A 23,414-nucleotide genomic window follows, 5' to 3' on the forward strand; every position below is an offset into this window, starting at 1 on the left:
GCTAAGCTAACTAACTGCCTTTCGTAAAACCCCAATTTGGCAAGGCTCCTCTCATTGCCTTTAAAGCTCCTCATGCTTTCCACCCTCTCTTAAATCTCAAAATTACATATATTACATATACGTATTTTCTTACACATTTCAATATTTTTTTGGTTTGTTATATAAACATCATCTATTTTCGATTGTTCCAACATTTTTTTTCTTTTCTTTTTCTTTGGGTGTTTCTTTCTTTTTCTCCTCTATTGCAAGCAATTTGTGAATCCATGACAGGTACGTACCAATCTATTTCCCTTTTTGTAAATTTCTTAGTTAGTACATTTGCTCGTGGAACCACGAATGAGCTTTTTTTTTTAATCAGTCTCCTAAATGTTATTCACAGCATTTTAGAAAATTATGTTTGAGTCTTATTTATCACTGCAACTACACACAATTATTGAGATAGATAAATGAAAAACAAACGTTTTGTGTGTTTGTTCATTAAAACAATAGAGACAAAAGATGAAAAAAATCTAAGAAGTGTGTGTTGTCGAATTGAAAAATGGAATGTATAGTATAGTAGTAGTAACGTGAAGAGAACAGCAGTTTTGTTGCAAACGCGTTTACTTAGCGGCCAAGACGCGTCGCTGTCTGTCTTCTCTTGCACGCTCTTTTTGCTTCGTTTGTAACAGCTGTCTCTCTGTCACACATGAATCCTCTTCTTAACCTACGTGACCGACCTGTAGCCTCACCTGTTACATACGATGACAATAAAATTTCAAAATTTATATATACAAATTTATCTACTACTTCTAGTTACATTTTTTTTTTTTTTTTGAACCATACTAGTTACATTTTCTTTTTGGCCAATTTTCTCTCAAAATATCTATTGTTACACAAACAAATCCAAGTCTAGATTATAATCTGGAAACTCCTTTTGGAGTTTAATTACATGTTAATCAAACATTTCTAAGTTGAGATTATGAGTTTATGAGTCTTTTTTAACTTTAACGACAAATGTAAGAAAAATACAAAAAATGACGAAATAAAAAAGACTGCCGACAGAATTTGTTCCTTCACAACTCACAAATAATCTTAAGGACAAAACAATTCGTTTTTTCTTTTCTATTCTTGTCTTTCGCTAATGGTTACAATCAATTTGAGAAAGAAGTTTTCTTTAACAGAGCCATGAAAGCCGCTAATTTGTTAGATTTTTAAACAGGGGCAAAAAGATTTGATTAATTGACTCGATGATGTATGAATTTATGATACACGATACGATACAGTATTTGGTGAATGTAATAGTCATTATATATCACATTTAAAGCATATTGATTTCCTTTAAAAGAAAATATATGCGTAAATAGCATTGGCTGTTGTAATGACAAGAGACAAAAGTCTTACAACATTAGGCATCAAAATCTTTTGGAATTACCAATTAGCATTTCCCAAGGTTGGTCCACTAGTATCGTATGTTTTGGTTTATATATATTTAATAGTAATACAAAGATTTGTTTTTTTGTTTCTTTGGATTTACAAGTAAGCATTCCTTATGATGGCCCCATTAAGAATTTTTGTTAATATAAATCGTACTTTGTTTTCTTCTTATGAATGAATATTTTTATCGTATGCAACAAGCCATGCATTATCATCGACAAGAAAATCTAAAAACAAGTAAAACCCCACCAGAAATAGGCATATAGCTACCGACTTAATTCAACCAATTGAAAAACACATATCCCAAACAAATAATAATAGAACAATCCGTTCTGTTCTGATTCACATTTCAACATTATGATGACTCTTCTGTTTATTTCGCGACAACTATAGTAGTAATCACGCTACATACACTTGCAACATTTACTTCAATTGTATTGTTCCTCATCTAGCTACACCACGTGATCCAACTAGTTTCACGAGCTAGTTTACCATCGAAGATTCAAACTCGAAAACATTTGTTCTCTTCTCGAACATATAGAGATTTTTTAGAATGTACAAAGCATTTAATATCTTCGAAAACTCAGAAGAAGAATGAGAGAAGGACCCCACAGACTGTGGTCTTTGCATGTAATCTCTGAAACCTCTCTAAAGTCTTCGGTTTGGGTTTGGTTGGTCCCATTCTTTCACGCAGTCTCTGCCTTTGACCAAAAGCAACCTATCATTACATTTTTTTTATTTGCATATATTAATAGGCCACAACAAAAGCTGTTCCTTCATTAAATTTTCTCATTTGTCATTGACACATCAAAATCTTTCAAAATCCAACGGTTCACATTATCTTTAGAAAGCTCCCAAACATTTCCTTTGCACATAATTATTTTTCTTTTTGCTTGGATTACATTATTAACTAGATTTATTCCCTTTTTGAGTGGTGGAACCATATAACCTAACTAAACACAAACCAATTCTGATTTATGTACTCCTCCCCACATGGAATCTCCCAATTTATACGTATATCCATCCATGTACGGTACCTATATGTATATACGTTAGCATTATAGTGAAAGAGAAACCACGCATAAACAATGCATACGTCTCAGTGGCCTGTTTGAGAGCTATTAGCTTTTTTATATACTCTTTTTTTGGGTATTTGCAAAAAGATTGAGACTCCACATAGAGATGCCTTCATATTTTATTCACATCTTTATAGATTCTCTCTATCCTTTGATCATCTATAAATAATAATAATAATACTATATACAGTATTCAACCATTTGACCACGTATACGTGTATAATAATATCTATTCTCATGTATCAATGCATTATGCATCAACTTTGAGTATATGCCAAAAAGAAAATTTAAAACACATATCTTCCTTTCAAGACATAAATCCTCACCCGATTGCCTCGAATCCATTACTCTTTTTTAAATATACGTGGGATTTTTCAACTTCTACTGTAAAAAATTCAGTAGTGAAAATTATGCTACATTATTCATGCATGTTTTTTAACACCATAATTTATTTATTTATAGTTATTAAATTTGAACATTTGATTACTTATCTCCCTCTCTCTCTCTCTCTCTCTCGATATAATATGATGAAATATGTTAACTAAAAATACTTGTCTTTCCTAAAGCAAAGAAGCAAAGAATCGTGTCCTCTCTTACACAGTCACAGGCTTTTTACATTTTTTTTTTTTGACAATCAGGCTTTTTTACATTTTTTTTTTGCAAGGATAATTTCTTTTCTTCGCTTCGAATTCAGCTCCCTCTTCTTCTTCTTTATTCACTTTCTTTCCCCTTTTCCTTTATTTAATTATTTATATACATATAAAAAAATCTGATCAGATATATATATTGTCTATATGGTTCCTTCTTCTTTATGCGCAAGAAGAACACATGGTTTAAAGCTTCGAATCTCTCTCCCTTTGCTTCATCACGTATCTAAAAATCACCCCACTCAAGATTTCAAATTCCCTAAACCTTTCGTTTTTTTTTTTTTTTTTTATAAATGCTTTCCTAATTTTATTCTCACATATTATTGAATCCTCCTACTAAAATTAAAACCACACCGTCTTTACTCTGTTTTTCTTTGTTTCTTCTCTCTACTCTGTTTTCTTCCTTCAAACATTGAACCCTCAAAGACTGAAACTTTATCATAATGGCTTCATCATCATCATCATCAATGTTATCTTCATCTTCGTATACAGAGTTAAAAGATGCTTGGCATCCATCAACAACAGCGGCGAACACAACTGAATCAAGCTACTGGTTTAATTGGAGGGTAATGATCTGCTGTGTATGGATGGCTGTAGCGACTGTGATCACTGCTTTTCTTATATTCAAATACGAAGGCTATCGCCGGAAACGCAGCGGTGACGGTGACGTCGACGGAGGAGAGAAAGAGTGGTCGGGGAATGTATATGAAGACGAGACTTGGAGGCCATGTCTTCGTAATATTCATCCAGCTTGGCTTCTTGCTTTTCGAGTCGTTGCCTTCTTCGTTCTTCTTATTATGTTGATTGTTATTGGCCTTGTCGATGGACCGACCATCTTCTTCTACTACACTCAGTAAGCTTTCTCTCTCTCTCTCTCTCTTTAGATTTCTTTTGAGTCTTTAAGAGAAAACAAAAATCGATACTTTCTTGAATCGTTTTGTGGTTTGGTTAAAGATTTTGTAGGTTCACAAACATAGAAGCAAAGAATGTGACATTCTTGATTAAGTTTTTGGGTGGGTTTTAGGAAAAAAAATCGAAACTTTCTTGAATTTTTATCTTGGAAATTAAAGATTTTGCTGGTTCACAAGAAACGTGACATTCTTGATTAAGAGTCAGATTGTCACATTCTTGAATTAAGATTTGTGGTTGTTTTTATTATTATAAAAAAAAAAAAAAAGAAACATTGTTGAATCGTTTAGTGGGAAATTAAAGATTTTGTAGCTTCACAAGCATATAAGAGCAATAATGTAACATTGTTGATTATGATAGAGGGTAGCAACAGTTCTTGAATCCGATCTTTAAACAATAGGTAATAGATACAAAACCAATGTCTGTGTAATTGTCTCTAATCGTTTTTCCCTGGCCCCTGTTGTTTTGATTTTCAGGTGGACTTTTGCTCTGATCACTCTCTACTTTGGAGTAATGTTCTGTCTCAAAACTTGATTACTTTGCTTATTACCCTTATAATTAGTGACATTGTTCAAGTTTCTTACATTGTAATCTGATATCATTGAACAGCTAGGCTCGCTTCTTTCGCTCCACGGATGTTACCAATACAACAAAAGAGCAGCTGGTGACAGAGTAGAAGCCATAGACTCAGAGAGAGCAAGATCCAAAGGAGCTGATAATACTATTTCACAGAGCCAATACTCTAGTAATCCAGCTGGTTTTTGGGGATATGTTTTCCAAATTATCTTTCAGGTATCATCAAGATCAAAAATTCATAATCATGCGACATGATTATATCGGATTGTTATGAGTTCTTAATTTGGGATATTTTGCTTAAAACAGATGAATGCAGGTGCAGTTCTGCTCACTGACTGTGTCTTCTGGTTCATCATTGTTCCTTTCCTTGAGATCCATGATTATAGCCTCAACGTTGTAAGTAACTTAATAAGCTACATAGAATTTTTGACTCACTATATAAGAAGCGTTTGTTGATCAGTTTATATATGATCAAATATTGCAGCTGGTGATCAACATGCACTCTCTTAATGCCATTTTCTTGCTTGGTGATGCTGCATTGAATTCTCTGGTAATATCTCAGATTCTAATAAATGAAATATATGTATTTGCTATAATCTCTGATCGACCCTTATTTGATTTTTTGAATTTTCATTATTACAGAGCTTTCCATGCTTCAGAATTGCTTACTTCTTCTTCTGGACAATAGCTTATGTTATCTTCCAATGGGCCCTCCACTCTCTAGTCCATATATGGTAAATAATTTCATACAAATTCTACTGATTAGTTTCTTTACAGTAATGATTCTTAACTTTGACAGTATTGTTTATTAACAGGTGGCCTTACCCATTCCTGGACTTATCATCACACTATGCTCCACTATGGTAACTTGAAAGCTTTATAATATTGTTTTTCAATGGCTCCTTAATTTGTTTCATTGGAAAATTTTAAGGCTGATGACATTTAAATAATGGGGCATTTTTTTTACAGGTATTTCTCAGTTGCAGTGATGCATTTGCCATGCTACGGAGCCTTTGCCTTGTTGGTGAAGCTAAAACATCGGCTATTACAAAGATGGTTTCCTGAATCTTACCAGAGTCTTCGGTAGTAGTAGCTTGCAACGCAAGCAAAAGCATTCGATTGGAAGTTTTTTTTTTTTAAGTAGAAAGAATGATTTTTGAAAGATACAGAATGAAAAAAAAAAGTGTGGAGCAACAAAACTCATGCTTATAAATATAATTAATTCTTTGCAGTAATTTTATTTAGCTGTTTAATTTATAAGGAGAATAAAATGAATAATGTGCATCGAAATTGCATCAGAACAGAGTTCGGTTTATGCAATTGAATTCCTCTAGGACCTCTACAAATGATGAGCCATCAAATGCAAATTCCATGACAGAAATTTTTCAGAATTAAAACTCTAATATATTGAAGAAAAGCTTGATGACTCAATGGACTTGATCATTGTTGTACATCAAAAGTTAGGCGGATGTTCTGTGGTTTTAAATAAAGAACACTTCAGTAACAGAAAGCTTGAATCCGTCGCAAGTAACTTGTATGCAGTATATTGATTTTAGCCCCAATGATTTAGATAATTTAATTGCACTCAACACATACTACTATACTAAACAGTTACTATTAACTATGGCCTATAATATTCAGTAAATTTGAAAAACAACGTTTAATTTAAACATTACTCTTTCTAGCAGGTTTGAGATTTTCGTCGAGGTCTTTGTCCACGATTAGTAAGACGTGAACGAAGAGGAAAAATATTCCGGAATGCTTTCCTCCCACGTTCTTCCTACAACATGTATATCAAATAATGAAACATGAGCATTTGGTTAAATATGGGACTTTTATTTATTTATTTATTTATCTCAGTCCCTACTACTGAATCTAGAAGCACACTTTCTTTTTTTTCAATGTTTTAGGGTCTTTGTAGCAACAAAACAGAGCCAGTAAACCAATTTCATGCTTCCTATTTTCACATTTGGGGACCCCAACTGTTTTTATGAGAAATCGCATCTATCTGTTGAAAATATTTAGTTATCATTAAGAAAAACTTGCCTGTCGGAGCCAATGCCCTCGATCGTACTCGACTGACTTAGTTTGCTTCTTCAACTTACGTCTCATCTCGTGTACCTACAACATTGTATATGAATGAAACATGAGCTTTTGGAAACATGGGACTTTTTTTTTTTTTTTTTAAATCTCTGTCTCTACGACAGAATCAAGAAGCACACTTTCTTCTTTCAATTAATGTTTTAGGGTCTTTTAGCAGCAAATCTTTAGTTAACATTAAGAAAAACTTGCCTCTCGCCAAGCCTCTGGATCGTACTCGGCCAAATGAACCTTCTCCCTAGGTTGAAAATACCCAATAAAAACGACCCTCCTGCTTGACGACGAGAGTGGAAACAGTTAAACAGGTTAATGCTCAAATGGTTCGACAATGAAACAATGTTAATTATGATACAAGGAGACAGACAGCGAGAGGGATACTTACTTGTTGTGTATGTTCTTCAGTTGAGAGATGCGTCCTGAAATCATCAAGGCTTTCGTAATAACAGAAGCAAATTTCGCAATAAAATACTGAGGTAGATTCACTTTCACTTTTACTGAACTTCTGAAAAACGTGGCTTCTTAACTCTGAACGAATGTGTACTCTGGTCTCTGAAACTGTGCATAAAAATTCACTTTCACTGCAATTCCGAAAGTGTTTTCTTGCCTCTGAAAGAGTGGAAAAACTTTCACTTTTACTGCACTTGTGAGGAACGTGGACACTTGTCTCTGAACCTGTGGCAAAACTTTCACTTGTACTGCACTTGTGAAGAACGTGTTTTCTTGCCGCTGCAACTGTGGAAAAACTTTCACTTGTACTGCACTTGTGAAGAACGTGTTTTTTTGTCTCTGAAACTGTGGAAAAGAAATTATCGTAATTAGTTTAATGGTTATGTCAAACAGTACTGGATGATCGATGAGAGGACAGACAGACAAACAAACACCTGCAAGTAAGCTTTCCCAGAGCCACTCGGCAGAAGTGAGCAGGGCATACATTTTGCGACGCCTCCATGAATAAGCCAGAAAAAGCTTGTGTTTGTGCACTTGTAGTAGCTTGACAAGAGAAATTGAATAGACCGGTTCCAAAGTATTCGTTATGACCATAATAGTAGCCGGAGGAGGATTAGAATCTACCCAAATCTCGATATCTTCATAAATTACAGTGCAGGTGTAAGCTGTTTCAACAAAGGAAAGCAGCCATTGATCAGTAGGCACAGATGAATATTTTTAAACATTGACTAACATTATGGATAACCAAATGGATAACCAAATGGACTAACCGTAACAGGTATGCACAACATTGACTCCAGTGGAAGAGAGCCCTCGCAGGAGGTGATCAGGGATACGGTTTAGGTCGCCAAAGGCAGTGATGGAGACAGGACCAGAGTAGCCAAGATTCTTGAATGCCGCTTCTAAACTCGGCCGGACCCGACGAGCATCATATCCCTTGGGGGTCGGACATTGAAACAAGTCCCACCACACCGCTATTTGAGCTGTCGCGTATTCAGGCGTCGCCGGGTAGTCCCTTGCCCACTCCTCTGTTACACAGTCAACTACTGTCTCCGTAGGGTCTATAGCCTCCTGCTTGACAGAGAGTGGAAACAGAGGTAGTTGCTCAAAATAGGTAGTAGACAATGAAACAATTGATATACAAGTATATATATATATAGAGAGAGAGGATGTGTACTTCTCGTTTATGCTTATAACTCGAGAGATGCTTCCTGAAATTTTCAGGGTTCTGGGAATCGAAGTTGCAAGATTTGCAGTAAATCCTGGCAGATGATAACTCGCCCGTGTCACTGCACTTCTCCTGAACAAGTGGTGCGCTTCTGGTCTCATCATCCGCGTAGCCTAGTAATCTTTCCCAAAACCACTCTCTACAAGTTTTCAGGATTGTCATAAACCGATACTCGATTGAATAAACCAGAAAAAGGTTGTATAGCGTCCGTTGTTGTAGCCGGGCCAGATCCCAAGCGAAGACAGTGTGCACCTGATTGGATATGATCATCATTGAAGCCGGAGCAGGATTTTGACCTCGCCATTCCACCATATCCGAATACATGACTGAGTTTGTGCTTTCTGTTCCAGCCAGTACCAAGGAGAAAAGGATTAATTTTAGCTATTAACTTACTAACCGTTTGCTTAATTATTTTACTAATTATCATAATATTTGTTAGTTTATTAGAAAAACTAAAACCAAAACAGAGCAAAACAAAACACAAAAAGTGAGGTTAAATGTGTAGTTTTGTATGTATATATACTACCGAACCCGTTCACGTAACAGTGCTATTTCCAGTAGGGTAGGGATAGAGGAAATTTAAAATTCAAGAGATCGATAAAATTTGGACTAACCGGGTCTGGTATGTGCAACAGCGACTCCAGTGGAAGAGAGCACTCGCAGGATGTGATCAGGGGTTTGTGTTTGGTCGCCATAGGCAGTGATGGAGACAGGACCAGAGTAGCCAACACTCTTGAATGCCGCTTCTAAACTCGGACGGAAGAGACGAGCATCATAACCCTCGGGGATCGGACAGTCCTTCATGTCCCATAAAGCTATGGTTGTGAGATTAAAGAAAGTGATTAATAAGTTGATAGGACCAGCTCAGTCTAGTTTCATACCAGGGAGGTTGAGCTCTGATAATATTGTGATTGTTCAAGAGGCGGTGCACTCTATGAGAAGGAAGAAAGGAAAAAAAGGTTGGATGCTGCTGAAGTTAGATTTGGAAAAGGCTTATGATCGCATTAGGTGGGATTTCCTTGAAGACACCTTGATTGCAGCAGGTTTATCTGCGGAATGGGTAAAGTGGGTAATGGTGGACCAGTTAAAGATTGCAACAATTGTGTTTGGACAAGAGCTTGATCCACAAAAGAAGCTTGAGATGGAGACGGAGGTGAAATTTTGTTTCCGTGATTCACCCATCGTAATTCTTTCGATGACGGATGAGGAGTCTTGCGAATCAAGATTAATGCCAGCTTTGGATTTTCTCTATTAGAGTTTTTGTTGCATTTTGTTTAGATGATTTAGATGTGTTTTTTTAAAGTCATTATTAAGTGTTTTTAAGTTAATGTTCAAAAAGATTCTGGATACATATGTCGTTTAATAAAATTTAAGACACCCACTAACTAAAATTTCAGACGTGGTTGAAGTCTTGATTCCACCAAATTAACAAAGAGATACATTGTGCAGTTACACTTGGACTTATCAAGTGCTTTCTCAAGTGCCTTGAAATTCTCATGATAGACCGGACACCGATCCACTCCACCACCGTCGCATGAACAGTTGTTTTTGTGGTTCGGCGATTTCTTGCGGCGTCTGTTCTGTACGTCTTCGAGAATTAGCTCACGACGTTCCTCTATAAGGTCCGGTAATATGTGCCAATGAGACAAACCAAAAACAAACCGATCACTATAAGGGCGCTTACCAAATCCACTGTATCCACCGTCAACGCCATTAAGTACTCCCCCTGATCCACACACACACAACAAATTAAATCTAGCTAGCTATCATCAGTTACTAGTGAGCTAAGTTTTGTGTGTTGTTAAGTTGTAAACTATCACAAAATTCATAAAAGTACTTAAGACTGTATAAGCTGATTACTAGTTGTTTATTTTGTAACAGAACGATATGGAGAAAGACATGGCATTGAATTTGATGACGGGGGACAAACTGGTACTGAGAGGTTTGAAATTTTACGGTTTCCATGGAGCGACTCCTGAAGAGAAGACGCTTGGCCAGATGTTTATGCTTGACATAGATGTTTGGATGTGTCTCAAAAAGGCTGGTCTATCTGACAACTTAGATGATTCTATCAGTTAAGTTTCCAGCTTTGATTTTCGACCATCGTCCAAATCAAGGTGCAGAGATAGAGAGGTTGTCTAAAAATTTCTCTTATTATGTTTTCCTTTGATGAAGACGCTTGGAACAGTACTCTGGCCAGTCCACTCTGACAAACCTGATTGGATCTCACTTCCATCGCCTTTTTTTTAAAGAAGAACAAGGTTTGTCGAGAATCGAGATATATCATCACAATTATTAGATTTTATGTTTCTTACTAGTCTCATCGAGCTCAAGTACTTTAAAACTTGCTCATAATGGCATCATCACAAATCTAAATCACCCCACTCAAGATTTCATAATCATCATACTTCTTCTTTTATGTGCAAGAAGAACACATGGTTTTAAGCTTCGAATCTCTCTCCCTTTGCTTCATCAGAAATCTAAATCACCCCACTCAAGATTTCAAATTCCCTAAACCTAATTTTATTCTCACATGTTATTGAATCTAAAAAAAAAACCACACTGTCTCTGTTTTGTTTCTTCTCTCTACTCTGTTTTCTTCCTTCAAAGTTCAAACATTGAAACCAAATCTTTCTCCTCCTAGTTTGCTATGCTCCGAAGGCTAGTCTTTGGTTGGTTCATAGTTGCACCACCGGCCTACTTTCTCTGACCCAGCTTATTTGTGACCTACATTACAATAGACGGATCAGCTTTTTTGTGACCTACATTACAATAGACGGATGAGGGGGTGAGTAGAAACAATAGAAGGAATGACAATTACCCGTTCCTGACGCCATATTTCCTCTCTCGTGGCAGCTGTTGACATATACTCCTCAATCTCAGACAGTATACGGACCTAACACATGAAAAAAGAATCAATCACAAATAAGCCAGCTATTAACAATGAAATATCAAAAGTTCATAAGAGAATTTACAAAAATAATTTCATACACCATCGTAGAGAAATTCAATCCCCTTATCTTCTTCCCAAGTTTTTGTCTCCAATATCAGGTTTTTAGACATCCCTAAATTAATTAACATAAAAAGATTAATATTTCATGATGAAAACAGGCATTAATGATTAACAAAGAGTAACTTACCTGGAAGCTTCTCAGCCTTTTGACGATTTTTCTCTATTTCATTACGAAGAGCCGGCAGGTTGAATCGATCTTTATCCTGTAGAGTGAAAAATAAAATATCAGAACATTGTACAGACTTTTTAATAACATTCTCCATAAGATGAAGCCAACTCACAATCTCTTGAGCAGGAAGCGAATTCTCTGCGGTCCAGTGATCTTTCCATTCCTCGTACTTTTTAACCATTCTTTTCCAGCTTATGGTATCATTGGTGATCTTCAAAATTTCTTGTTAAAGATTCTCCAGGTCCAATGTGTCAATTTCGGAATTTGCCAACAAATGTGTGTTCTTGTATAATTTTTTCAGCTCAGCCCTTTTAGCGAGAACAAGTTTATCACTGTTTAGCTTCAGTAATTGTAATCGGTGAACTTCTTCTTCAACCTGTATATATATAGCAACATTTATAATAGATATGATCGGTGTACCAACCCAGAAAAGTTCTATACAACTCACCTCTTTAATGGTAGCTTCAGAGAGACTACCGGCTAGTGCACCACGGTTGGAGTTGGAGATGATATGTTGAAACCTTTGTTGATCTTCTGTGGTTGTTTTCAACAACATCCACAGGCCAGACAAGGTTATTCCCAACTTTCTAATCTGCATCAAACTCAAGATAATCAAACACAAGATAAGAGAAACAACAACAAATCAACAGAGTAATTTATAATATACCCTTTCGATTCTTTCTCTCTTAATTTTCCCCAGTTTTTCAACTGCAGCCATCAGATGATTAGTTGTTTTGTTACTTATGCTTTCTCCTGGGAGATCAGACGCAGTCGGGTCCATTCCAAGTACGGAACAATCTGAGTTCAAAGTACTCCGGAGGCTATTAATCTGCTGCACACGTTCGCTCTGAGTGAAACAATAACACCACAAAAAGAGAGTTAAAAAAGAAAGGACAATCTAATAGGGGTTGTAATAACCAAAGCGAAAAAGAGTCAGATGCAAGTTTAAACCAGGCTCACCTTCTCAGTTTGAAGTTTGTCAAGCTCATGCCAATAATGTGCAAGCTTTATATCAGAGTAGTCCGACAAAGATGCAATCAACGAGGAAACATTAGGACCTCCTACACCTTTCAAGGCAAATTTGATATCCTCAATTTTTAGAAGAACGTCTCTGAACTCGTCCTCTCTTTGATACATCTTACCCTGGAGCTCTTTATATGCATCACGAATAGGTGCAAGCTTCTCGTTCAAGTTCCGGCCTTCTTCAGGCTGTAACATGAAAAGAACGGTAAGTTTAATAATGCATAACCATGGACTCAGTATATCACACCTAAAAGTGTCTTACCTGTCTAGTATATGAGCCCTGTCCCAATTTGTTTATCAGGTCACCTATTTCTGATTCAGTAGAAATTATCTCTTGTATCTTGTCGTCTCTGTCTTCTGTAGCGTCTTTCAGTTTCCTCTTGTACAGTTCATTGCGCTCACGTTCCAGGTCCATTAAAACTTTGTCCACATACCTTGAGCCTCCAATTTCTGCACAAACGTCCTGAAGAAACAAACACAAGAAGATCTTATAAAAAGACTTCACCCAAAATGATAAAGTGAGTAATGATGGTAAGGGAATCTACAAATAACCTTGAGTCTGATTAAGATAGATCCAGAATCCTCAAGCTTAGCCGAGTTTTCGATGACTTGCAAGAAGGTTAATCACTATAGACCACGTATTTGTGGTTGTGGTTGTTTCCGTCGGTCCACTAGGTTTATTCCTCTTAGGTGATGAAGCAAAAAAGCTCTGTTTTTTTTTTTCAATTTAGAGAGATTTTTACTCTCTTTTTTTCTTTGGGACCTTTTTGTTTCTGCTTTGTGATTTCTGTCTTCTCATCTTTAGAATATCTCTTAAAGCTTTAAATAAAACTCAATACTATGAAGCGAATTGTGTACAATGACTATGGAGCAAGACGACCATCTCTACTTAACACAAAAGTTTCACTACAAGTAATCCATTTGTTTTGCGTATCATTTGATCACTGCCGTAGATGTTTTAAAACATATATTACTTCGTTGAAATGATATAATTATAATGTTTTTTCATCCCATTTTTTCACATGATCATAAGAACTTGTTATTATTATTTATTATTAGTATTCAACGTTTATAGATTTTCTTTGATATATAGAGAAAACAAAAGTAAAAAAATTCAATCATAACAACTTTCAAAAGTTATCTCTAGCCCCTCTGATTCCTTTCAGCTCTCCACCAGTGTTCGTCCTGCATTAATTGTTACCATCGAAACCATGTTAATTTCACACTATTGACATACACACAAATACAAGTACATACATGAGAGAGGGAGAGGTAGATTTACGGCGAGCGTGAAGAAGATACGCGAAAGGTATTTTTAGGTGGGAGATGCTGGCATTTCTCTTTATAGCACCGGTCGTAGCAACCATTAGTGAAGTTCAGTTTGCATTGAAATTCACATTTGAATGCACATCCAAGACTCGCTTTTTCTTCTTCTTCTCTAGTACTGGCTCTGGCAGCCACCACTACAAAAACGAGCACCATCAGCACCACAACACTCCATTTGTTCTCCATCTTTATTCTTAATCAATTTATTTGGCTTGATAAAATTATAGGGTACATCTATATAGGTTTATAGGTGTATATATATTCAATGAAAATCATCATATCACACATATACAATACCAAAATATGCATTTCTCAAATAGAATGCCATATCAGTAATTATTATTTTTCTTTTATAACAAATATTATATTCCGTTTTACTGTTATTTAATTTTCTGAAATTTGATACCAAATAAATTTAAGAAAAAACAACTAAAGACTAAATTTTTTTAATCTGTGAGAAAATAATTTAACTATATCATAGTTCATGTAAGCTGCCACTTTATTATTATTTCTTAAAAAAAAGAGAGGAAAAGAGAGATTTATTACTGCGAGTGTGAAGTTGCATAGGTGGTGGATGAGATCTACAACTTTTCAAACACCCGTCTAAGCATATCTGATGAAACAATGAATCTCTGCAGGTGCTTGCACATTTTGTTTCACATGAAAGATTTGCTGATTCTCCTCCAATGGCAGCCATCACAACCAAAACGAACACCATCATCACCACACTCCATTTGTTCTCCATCTTTCTTCTTAATCTATATGTCTACCCTCAGAAATATATATGTAGTTCATTGAAAACTGTCATAGCATCTACATATATATATAGATAATCAACACATTCATTATAGTTAAAAATACGTTTAATTAGTCAAATAAAGCATTATCATTTCAACAAACAAAATCAAGTTTCCTTTTAAGTCAAAATATTATTCAATATTCAAAGATCAAACAATTTTAAATTACCAACTTTCTTCCTATATATAATATTTTTACGATTTAAATTAAATTATTACTATGTTGGTATTAAATATGGTCAACAGTCAATACAGTTTATTATCAACAACTTGTTTTAGTTTGAATTGTAAAATAAAAAATAAAAAATAAACAAGCGAATCAATTATACTTTCAAAGTGATATTTGGTATACAAAATAATATAGAATAAAATACTACCTAATTTATTCCTAAATTAAATCATACCATAAATTACAGTCAAATCAAAATCAAAAATTATCTATGAATATTGTAATTTCATTTGTTAAATTTTGATATTTTCTATATTTTGATTATTCTCTATTTTTAAAGTTACTTTTAAAAATCTTATAAAATTTTGTTACATATCAAAAGGTAACGATTTGTTTTTACATAGAGAAATAAAAATAAATCGAGCATGAACAATGAGAAACTATCTCTAGCACTCTATGCATGCATTTCTTCCATCCCTTTAGTCTTCATCCTACATTAAAACCACATAAACCATGTCAACTCACTATACACAGAAGTATATACATATATGATATTGATATATATATATATATATATAGAGAGAGAGAGAGAGAGAGAGAGAGAGAGGTTACTGCGAATGCGAAGTAGATTGAAAGGTACTACTACTCGGTGGAGGATGCTTGCATAGCTTGTTATAACAGATTTAAAAGCAGGTCGGAAGTGTGGGGACGACTCGGCGGCAGTGTGTTAAACACATCTGTTCACATGGAGTCGTCATTGCTTCTCCTCCAATGGCAGCCATCACCACCAAAACCAAAACCATCATACCACTCCACTTGTTCTCCATATCTCTCTTCCTTAATCAATTTCTTTTGCTTAAAGAGTTATATGCATATATTTGATAGAAACTCTTCATATATATATAGAAGAAAAGGTCAAATCTTTGTATTGCTTCAACAAGTTTATTTTTCATTGAAAAACTGTCATTGTATCTACATATATAGTCAACACATTTATTATAGTTAAAAAATATGTTTAATTAGTCAAAAAAAAAACATTATTATTTCAACAGGAAAAATCATTTTTATATTTTTTAAGTCAAAATATTATTTAATATTCAAAGATCACACATAGTTTAAAAGTACCAACTTTCTTTCTATATTATAAATCTTAAAATATTTGTATGATTTAAATTAAATTATTACTTTCTTGGTTTTAAATATGGTCAATACAATTTAATAATTTATTATCAAAAAATTCTTTTAATCTGAATAATAATTTTAAAAATATATATAAATAAGCAAAATCAATTATACTTAAGTCAAAATACTATTTAAAATACAAAAATAATATAACATAAAATATTACCTAATTTATTCCTAAATTAAATCATACCATAAACTACAGTCAAATCAACATCGAAAATTATCTATGAACGTTGCGATTTCATCTGTTAAATTTTGATTTTTCTACGATTTTAACCACTCTATGGTCGGTCTAGTAAATCGAGACGTTGAACCGAACCGGATCCGAACGGGGATCCGAGACCCTGAACCGGATCCAAAACCTGATGAAGACCCGTACCCGTGTGTATAAGAAACAAGAGTCTATAAAAGGGTGAAGTAAAAAAACCTTATGCCTCTCTTTTGCTTCTCTATTAATCCGCAAGATTCCAAATTCCGAACTCACAAATTCTGAATTCTTTACTCTGTGGTGAGCAAAGCCCAGATTTTTTTAATACTTAATTTCTGAAATTCAAAATTCCAAAGAGTAAAAGTTCCTTTTTTTTCCCATCAATGTCGATCCGTTTCGGCTCAACCCTCGTTGCTGCTTCAGTCAATTTCAAAAATTCGACGAATTTGAGCAGTAATCGATCTCGAAACTTCAGATTCTCTGTCCGAAGTTGCGTTTCTGAATCCCAACATGCTCACAAGGTAGAGAGAGAGAGAGAGAGAGAGAGAGAGAGAGAGAGAATCATGAAAATTGGATGAATGTTACTTACGAAGAAGACGTTACTTGTTTTTAATTTCTTACGCAATGGGTTTCTTCTCCGTATATGTCTTTCTGCTTTCTCGTGTGTTGTCTGATGTCCTCTGTTTCAAGTTGTCCTCTGTTTTTTATAGCTCTGTCTGAGGGCCCAAAAAAAAAAGACTTAGTCTTTTGCTTATGTGGTCTCAGGATTGGGGTTCTTAAGTTCCAATATCCACTGCTAACTAATATAGCAAGATTTTACATATACTAGCTGCATTTCAAGATTAAATTCCTTTGTAGTTTGGAATTGTGATGTTACTAAAGATATCATTTTAGAACATTACATTGATTGTTTAGACTTACAGAATTGAGTCTTCTGAGGGAAGAATTGTTTGATGAATTTTTTTGTGTTGTGAAATTTGTGGTGCAGCTAGTTTTGGAAGTTAAAGAACGGCTTGCCAAAGATTGTACTAGTCTTCCAATTGGTAAATACGGAAGAGATGATGAGGAGATGATTCTTTGGTTTCTGAAAGATCGGAGATTTTCTGTTGATGAAGCCATTGGAAAGCTAACAAAAGCTATCGTATCCTTTTTCCTTGTATATAGTATCTTCACCATAATCTAGAAAAGTTTCCATAGATATGACTTTTATGCAGAACCTGGTAGAATCAAATCACGCGTTGCTTTTTGTTTTGGTAATATTGATAATGTCAGTTTCTACGTGATCCTTTACCTGAAAGCTTAGAAATGGCGTCACGAGTTTAAGGTAGATGAGCTATCTGAAGATTCTATCAAAGCAGCTACTGACACAGGAAAAGCCTATGTCCATGGTTTTCTAGATGTTAAAGGTCGACCTGTGGTTATTGTAGCTCCTGCTAAGCACGTCCCCGGGGTAAGTTAGACACCATTTTTATAAAAAAAAATATTATGTTTAAGCCAGTAATGCAGTTTTAGGATAACTGTGAAATGTCTGGTGTTTTTGCAGCTGCTTGATCCTATAGAAGATGAAAAGCTTTGTGTGTTCTTACTTGAAAAGGCTTTGAGTAAGTTACCAGCAGGACAAGACAAGATACTTGGGATATTTGATCTCCGTGGATTCGGATCTCAGAACGCAGATCTTAAGTTCTTAACTTTCCTGGTATTCTTATCTTCTTACAGTGTAAATGGTTTGGTATCTAGTGAATGAGAAAAAGACAATTCTTTGATCTTACTGTTTTCTTCTCGCAGTTCGACGTATTTTACTATTATTATCCAAGCCGGTTGGATGAAGTCCTTTTCGTAGATGCTCCATTCATATTCCAGCCAATTTGGCAATTCACCAAACCGTTGGTGAAGCAATACGCTTCTCTGGTAACTTCCATTCCAAATCACTTAAGTTTTGATGTGTCATTTCTAACTATTATCTTCAAAATCCTTGGTGTGGTGGCATTACTAGCTTTTTAGCGCATAGGGTTATTATTTCCGGTTAAGCTCAAGTCCTATTTGATTTGTGGGTTTGCTCAGAGGATCTGTTGTTATACTAGATGGATTTATCTAGTTTGCTTTATGTGAAGGTCAAGTTTTGCTCCGCAGAGACTGTGAGAAAGGAGTATTTCACTGAAGAAACATTACCATCAAACTTCGGGAGCTAAAGTGGTTATAAGAGACCTTCAATTATAAGAGATCTTCAAACACTAGTTGTTTCTTCTTTTGTCGTGTCTCTAGATATGTCGATACAAATGTGTATAGATTATTGATTCTAAGTTGAATTAAAGGGAACCTCGATAGTAAAATAACTCATTGTAAAACCTCAAAAAAGGTAACAGTATACATAGAGACAACAGCATAAACATGAAAAGCCTCCTAAAATTAAGAATGAAAAAAGGGTAAACAAAACACAGAGAGATAGATCATAGAGAAGCCCTGAGAAGTCAGAATTTGAGAGGTTCTATGTTGCAGAGCTTCAAATCAGGTTAGCCCTCTTCAGGAATCTGATAGTTCTGCAGTAATAAGGCCATACAGATTCAACAAAATCCAGGTATTTCTCAATGATCCATTCTTGGAACTGTTTCAGTTTGGTGCCTGTGAGCTCTTTGTAGTCTGTGTTCTTGATGGCCACCACTGGTCGAAACAATAGAGCTTTCACGTCGTCTTTGAGCTTTCCATGGGCAATGTAATGGTATGCTACAAGGTAATACGATGGTAAGTTTCTTATCATCTTGATGGTTTGGTTGAAGCAGAAGGCGTAAAGGGCACATAGTCCTTGGAGCATTTTGATATAAAGTGCGACAATCAAGGGACCGGCCACCCACATTGGGGATAACTCCTTTGTAACTTCAGTTCCATAGATCGCGTTAACAGCTAGGAAAGCTGGAACACTGCAAAATGGTCAAAGTAAAATAGTATAAGTAATACACATAAAGGAATTTGGATTAGAAGGTGGCTGTGACTCTCTTGAATCTTCGTTAGAACAGTTTTCGATCAGAAGTTTACATCTAGTTGATTTTCTACTATCAAATCTATCTGTTACCACAACAAACAAAGGTAAAAAGATGCTATGATGCTGGTACTTACAATAACAGTAACGGAATCTTGATAGCTGCATCTAGACTCCAAAACCAGGACCAAACTGTATTTTTTGTACTCTGGAGGCTTTCTGTTTTCTGGATTTCTGATTCAGTTTCTGGATTCGTCGTTTGTGGAACCTGTTCTCCTCCCAAAGCCTCGTCAATCACTTGAATAGGTGATTGTGTGCGCAGCATTGTTAACCATTTTTTAAACAGTTTCTGGATAGCAGGTTGCCCTGAGACTGAATCTTCTGTTTCTGAGGTATATGAAAACGAAGTGTTTTGTGCCTTTGGAGAGCCGTTCACATTATTTTCGTCATCATCTGAGCGGTAAGATAGCTTGACCGAGTTATTTGTAACTTTCTTCCCACCCTCACTTCCTCCTGATTCATTATTTTGGATGCCACCTTTGAAAGATGTAACTCTGAAAGTTTTTGCTTTCAATCCACCATTGCAAGGGGACCCTAAACTGCAAAAGAGTTTTCACAGAATTTCATGATTCTGAGAATCAATTGCAAAGGGAACTATATATGAGCTATAACTTAATATCTATATGGTTTCCTAAGGGATCCAAAGTCTATTATGGAGTACACCAGATCCTATGCAGTAACCGTTCTCAGTATCTAACAAGGAATCTATTAGCTAACAGTTAGGTCTCAGCCTATAACGAGGCACATTTCCATCCAAAATATACAAATATCTACCTTCCACGAGAGTACTTAAAGAGTGTGAGTCTCAAACTAAGCAGTACCTAAGCAGACACTTGTTATGTGGGATTCTCACCTAAAACAACATCGTTGCTTCAATCGTAAATGCTTGTCCTTCCTCTCAACAAAGTGCACAGTCGTAACAGGTCTCCTTAAACTCAAGCCTCTGGTCCATGTTGGTGAACTCCAAGGAGACAAGACATGTGAACCCTACACGTGATAACACGGGGATGGTAAACATCTATATTTCTAGAGTGACAAGTAAAAAAAAGCCTTCACAAGAGTGAAACCGAAGGCACAACCGTTTGCAAACATGAACATTACAGAGATACAAAGACACATGGAATTTAGGACTTTTAAGATCGATATCATACCTGCAATTTATGGGTTACCAACACCATTGTCTCTAGCTGAGCAGTAAATCATTTACTCAAAGGTCACAGTCTGTCCATCATTTACAAACCAACAACTTTAGTTACTTAATATTGCATATGTAGCAACTAGCAACGACAATAAAACCAAGAAAATCATAGGTTTGCCAAATTCTAAGAAACTATCCAAGAAGAGAATTGGATTGGAGGCAACGTAAAGGATTGAAATAGATGAGTGTAACCTCCAAAAATGATCAAATCACAACATCAAAATGCAATTCCATAGACAACTCAAAACAAAATTACTTAACTTGAACGAAGCAGAGCAAAAAAACCGAAATAAGATAACCTCGTTAGCTAACTCAAAATTCATAAATTTTCCAAATTTTGAATCCGCTAAGCTACAAAACACCATTCTCCAACAACAAATTCTCCAAAATCAGATTAGATTACACTAGAGCATAAATCTAAAGCGCAACCACAATAAACCTGGAAAAATCCTCTGGGTTTTGTTCCCTTAACAAACGAAACATATCGACCAAGAAAAAAAGTACCCAAAATCCATAAAAAAAGAATAGAATACAGCTGCGGAGAAATTGAGTGAGAAAGGGGAGCAAAAGAACCGACCTCAATCATGGAGCTCCTTGTCTTCGTCCGTGCGAATAAGAGAGAAAGGTAGAGAATTTGTCGAAGAGAAGGTAGGAATAAGCAAAAGGGTAAGAACCCTATTGAAAGCTTTGAATCAAAAAAGCAATGAGAAAGATTGGAGTTTGAGAGGGAAGGAAGAAAGGGGCGGATAGAGATGATAGAGAGAAAAAGAGAAGAAGGGATTGGAAAAGATATTGGAAGAGAAGATTGATTTCATCAGGCAAAAGCGGTTTAATCAAAGGTTTTCTTATACCAAACACCTTCTAAACGGCGTCGTTTCCTTCTCCATTAAGTCACAAATTGATTTTCCATTCTGTAGTCAAAATAATCAAATAACGAAAACATCTAAATAAAATATAATGATTTTTTTAAAATTTTATTATATAAAGTTTGATGTCAAAATTATTCATTAACAGGATCATGACATGTGTTTATGTCAATTGTATTATTCAGATATTAACATATATCAATTTTAAATTTATTAAAGTATTAAAAAATAAAAATGTAAAAACTCAAAACCTACCATAAAAAGTTTTATATAAAAATAAAATAGAGAAAATTTATTTAAAATATTTCAACAGTTTTAAAATTTAGAAAAAATCATTATAAGAAAATTATATATATATATATATATCATAAAATTCGAATTATAATATTGTTTACTTATTTTAATTTTAAGTTGCTAATTTTACAAGAAAAAATATTACTTTTTATATAAGAAAAAAAAGATTGTGAAAATTATACAATTAATTACTGTTTCTAAAAAAATGTAAATACTCACCTTTACACAAAGAAAAATATTGTTGAAAAAAAAACATAAAAAAAAAAATAGATTGTCTCATATTTTTTTCACCAATCAAATAATTTATTCAAAAAGACTGCTATTGTAATATATAAAATTAACATATGAGTTTTTGTAACTACACAAATGTTAAAGTAAAGAGACATATAATATATTCTTTAATGTGTTCATAAAGACAATTTGTTGGTAGTAGTAAAGACTAAAGAATATATTTTAACAGTAAAATATATTTGTGTGTACAAATACACTTTTAGTGGTGATGTAGATATAAGATTTGTAAATGGATATACATTAGTGTATTATAGCAAAAAAAAACAACTATTTCTATAATTAAAAGTTTATTTCTTTACTTTATATATTGTTTTTACTTACGAAAATAACTAAATATTTATTCTTTGTTAAATTTAATTTTATTTTAATAACTTTGAACTCATCTACATATATTTTCTTTAACTAAAAGTGTATCTATTTACTGTTTTTTTTTACAATCAAACTATTAAAAGAAAATTTCTCGGTTAGCTGCCCAAACCGGAGGGAAATGATTTATAAAAGAAACTTCAAAGATAAGAGAACACGAAGCACGTGAAAGACAATCTGCTTTCGTATTTGACGCACGCGGGATCCAAGAGATGGAGAATAGTGTAAAAGACTCCAACGAGTTAAACTCATCGAGCAAGTTGAAGAAGGACGGCCAATATTCAGAAAACTGCACCATAGTGAGTAACTCAGCACAATCAGTCTCAAAATGTTGACAAGTGATCCCTTCAACACGTATCCGCTACTTGGCCCCCAACAACAAGGTTCGCTCCTCACCAACGCAACAATACCAACCCAATCATGAATGCACATTGGTTGCTTTCCAAGAACCATCAATCTGACAACGAGGTGAAGAAACCTGGACATCTGAATACGAAGATGGAGTTGACATGACTGTCGTAAAAGGGAGCGCCTATTTCCAGGCTAAATTATCGCCAAAGTCTGAGTAATTATATCATTCGCCTTTATCTCTTAACCTTGATTTTTTATGGCCTTCTAGACTGCCCATAAAATCCATGATAATTGAAGAAGTTAATCAGGATCACCCTGTTGAGAGGCGTCCCTCCAGAAAACAAAATCCAAATTCGAGTACACCGACTCATATGGTAAACCCTCTGACATGACCGGAGTCAGAGATAAATCCCAAACTTCACACGAACGAGAACATTCAAAATAAAGATATGATTAATAATTTCAACCGTAGAGTCACATCTTTTACATCAAATATCACATTGCATACTTCAATATATCTATTTACTTACTAAAAATATTTACTTTATGTTCTTTGATAAATTTAATTTTATTTTAAAAATTATAAACCCGCACATCGGGCAGGTCCTAATCTAGTTAAATATAATTTCCACAACAACGACAACAAAAAGACTCTTTACATTTAGTGATGTTTTGTTTCTTCTAATTATATTTTCAACATGAAATAATATTTTTCGTAATCATTTTAA

At 34.8% G+C, this 23,414-nt stretch overlaps 6 protein-coding genes across 7 annotated transcripts; 2 read left to right on the forward strand and 4 right to left on the reverse strand.

The window, feature by feature from the left end:
* LOC104726899 lies at positions 119-5,922 on the forward strand. 2 transcript variants are annotated; one of them, XM_010445860.2, is made up of 9 exons: positions 119-270; positions 3,629-3,989; positions 4,522-4,555; positions 4,655-4,837; positions 4,928-5,017; positions 5,106-5,171; positions 5,264-5,355; positions 5,437-5,484; positions 5,591-5,922. In XM_010445860.2, exons 1-9 carry the CDS (start codon positions 264-266, stop codon positions 5,706-5,708), a joined length of 999 nt encoding a protein of 332 aa, XP_010444162.1. In that variant the 5' UTR covers positions 119-263; the 3' UTR covers positions 5,709-5,922. The 2 variants fall into 2 exon arrangements, with proteins under 2 accessions (XP_010444162.1, XP_010444161.1); XM_010445859.2 differs by lacking the exon at positions 119-270 and having other exon boundaries at positions 3,255-3,989.
* Positions 7,934-11,759, reverse strand: LOC104729045. The gene is made up of 9 exons (XM_019232140.1): positions 11,691-11,759; positions 11,537-11,612; positions 11,388-11,461; positions 11,218-11,292; positions 11,108-11,123; positions 9,850-10,122; positions 9,011-9,211; positions 8,346-8,737; positions 7,934-8,239 (listed from the first exon to the last, which is right to left on the reverse strand). The coding sequence occupies exons 1-9, from the start codon at positions 11,757-11,759 to the stop codon at positions 7,934-7,936; spliced, it is 1,482 nt and encodes a 493-aa protein (XP_019087685.1).
* Positions 10,742-13,432, reverse strand: LOC104726900 (65-kDa microtubule-associated protein 3-like). Its single transcript, XM_010445861.2, has 10 exons — positions 13,154-13,432; positions 12,864-13,064; positions 12,539-12,787; positions 12,246-12,425; positions 12,027-12,170; positions 11,691-11,954; positions 11,537-11,612; positions 11,388-11,461; positions 11,218-11,292; positions 10,742-11,123 (listed from the first exon to the last, which is right to left on the reverse strand). The coding sequence occupies exons 2-6, from the start codon at positions 13,014-13,016 to the stop codon at positions 11,805-11,807; spliced, it is 876 nt and encodes a 291-aa protein (XP_010444163.1). The 5' UTR covers positions 13,017-13,064; positions 13,154-13,432; the 3' UTR covers positions 10,742-11,123; positions 11,218-11,292; positions 11,388-11,461; positions 11,537-11,612; positions 11,691-11,804.
* On the reverse strand, positions 13,667-14,722 carry LOC104726901. Its single transcript, XM_019232843.1, has 3 exons — positions 14,474-14,722; positions 13,884-14,064; positions 13,667-13,786 (listed from the first exon to the last, which is right to left on the reverse strand). Exons 1-3 carry the CDS (start codon positions 14,670-14,672, stop codon positions 13,732-13,734), a joined length of 435 nt encoding a protein of 144 aa, XP_019088388.1. The 5' UTR covers positions 14,673-14,722; the 3' UTR covers positions 13,667-13,731.
* LOC104726904 (CRAL-TRIO domain-containing protein C3H8.02-like) lies at positions 16,518-18,598 on the forward strand. Its single transcript, XM_010445865.2, has 6 exons — positions 16,518-16,807; positions 17,275-17,427; positions 17,590-17,736; positions 17,830-17,982; positions 18,072-18,194; positions 18,398-18,598. The coding sequence occupies exons 1-6, from the start codon at positions 16,670-16,672 to the stop codon at positions 18,473-18,475; spliced, it is 792 nt and encodes a 263-aa protein (XP_010444167.1). The 5' UTR covers positions 16,518-16,669; the 3' UTR covers positions 18,476-18,598.
* On the reverse strand, positions 18,609-21,325 carry LOC104726903. The gene is made up of 5 exons (XM_010445864.1): positions 21,096-21,325; positions 20,472-20,541; positions 20,174-20,307; positions 19,398-19,859; positions 18,609-19,201 (listed from the first exon to the last, which is right to left on the reverse strand). Exons 2-5 carry the CDS (start codon positions 20,496-20,498, stop codon positions 18,787-18,789), a joined length of 1,038 nt encoding a protein of 345 aa, XP_010444166.1. The 5' UTR covers positions 20,499-20,541; positions 21,096-21,325; the 3' UTR covers positions 18,609-18,786.

Source organism: Camelina sativa, chromosome 11 (genome assembly GCF_000633955.1).
Source record: "Camelina sativa cultivar DH55 chromosome 11, Cs, whole genome shotgun sequence".
Classification (NCBI taxonomy): domain Eukaryota; kingdom Viridiplantae; phylum Streptophyta; class Magnoliopsida; order Brassicales; family Brassicaceae; genus Camelina; species Camelina sativa.

What these genes read in the sequence shown, in the direction of transcription:
- LOC104729045 (XM_019232140.1), bottom strand. Translation starts at nt 11,759, where the DNA reads ATGGTTAAAAAGTACGAGGAATGGAAAGATCACTGGACCGCAGAGAAT. An exon ending in CGCTTCCTGCTCAAGAGATT is followed by an intron (nt 11,613 to 11,690) that starts GTGAGTTGGCTT and finishes TTCACTCTACAG; the next exon opens with GATAAAGATCGATTCAACCT. An exon ending in TTGAATTTCTCTACGATGGT is followed by an intron (nt 11,293 to 11,387) that starts GTATGAAATTAT and finishes TTCATGTGTTAG; the next exon opens with GTCCGTATACTGTCTGAGAT.
- LOC104726900 (XM_010445861.2), bottom strand. Translation starts at nt 13,016, where the DNA reads ATGGACCTGGAACGTGAGCGCAATGAACTGTACAAGAGGAAACTGAAA. An exon ending in AGAGAGAAAGAATCGAAAGG is followed by an intron (nt 12,171 to 12,245) that starts GTATATTATAAA and finishes AGTTTGATGCAG; the next exon opens with ATTAGAAAGTTGGGAATAAC. An exon ending in CTGAAGCTACCATTAAAGAG is followed by an intron (nt 11,955 to 12,026) that starts GTGAGTTGTATA and finishes ATATATATACAG; the next exon opens with GTTGAAGAAGAAGTTCACCG.
- LOC104726901 (XM_019232843.1), bottom strand. Translation starts at nt 14,672, where the DNA reads ATGGAGAACAAATGGAGTGTGGTGATGATGGTGTTCGTTTTGGTTGTG. An exon ending in TATGCAACTTCACACTCGCA is followed by an intron (nt 14,065 to 14,473) that starts GTAATAAATCTC and finishes TCGTTTTTGTAG; the next exon opens with TGGTGGCTGCCAGAGCCAGT. An exon ending in GTATCTTCTTCACGCTCGCC is followed by an intron (nt 13,787 to 13,883) that starts GTAAATCTACCT and finishes CAATTAATGCAG; the next exon opens with GACGAACACTGGTGGAGAGC.
- LOC104726899 (XM_010445859.2), top strand. Translation starts at nt 3,580, where the DNA reads ATGGCTTCATCATCATCATCATCAATGTTATCTTCATCTTCGTATACA. An exon ending in ATCTTCTTCTACTACACTCA is followed by an intron (nt 3,990 to 4,521) that starts GTAAGCTTTCTC and finishes TTTGATTTTCAG; the next exon opens with GTGGACTTTTGCTCTGATCA. An exon ending in TTTTCCAAATTATCTTTCAG is followed by an intron (nt 4,838 to 4,927) that starts GTATCATCAAGA and finishes TGCTTAAAACAG; the next exon opens with ATGAATGCAGGTGCAGTTCT.
- LOC104726904 (XM_010445865.2), top strand. Translation starts at nt 16,670, where the DNA reads ATGTCGATCCGTTTCGGCTCAACCCTCGTTGCTGCTTCAGTCAATTTC. An exon ending in AATCCCAACATGCTCACAAG is followed by an intron (nt 16,808 to 17,274) that starts GTAGAGAGAGAG and finishes TTTGTGGTGCAG; the next exon opens with CTAGTTTTGGAAGTTAAAGA. An exon ending in GAAAGCTAACAAAAGCTATC is followed by an intron (nt 17,428 to 17,589) that starts GTATCCTTTTTC and finishes CTGAAAGCTTAG; the next exon opens with AAATGGCGTCACGAGTTTAA.
- LOC104726903 (XM_010445864.1), bottom strand. Translation starts at nt 20,498, where the DNA reads ATGGTGTTGGTAACCCATAAATTGCAG. An exon ending in TGGTAACCCATAAATTGCAG is followed by an intron (nt 20,308 to 20,471) that starts GTATGATATCGA and finishes TATCACGTGTAG; the next exon opens with GGTTCACATGTCTTGTCTCC. An exon ending in AAGCAACGATGTTGTTTTAG is followed by an intron (nt 19,860 to 20,173) that starts GTGAGAATCCCA and finishes ACTCTTTTGCAG; the next exon opens with TTTAGGGTCCCCTTGCAATG.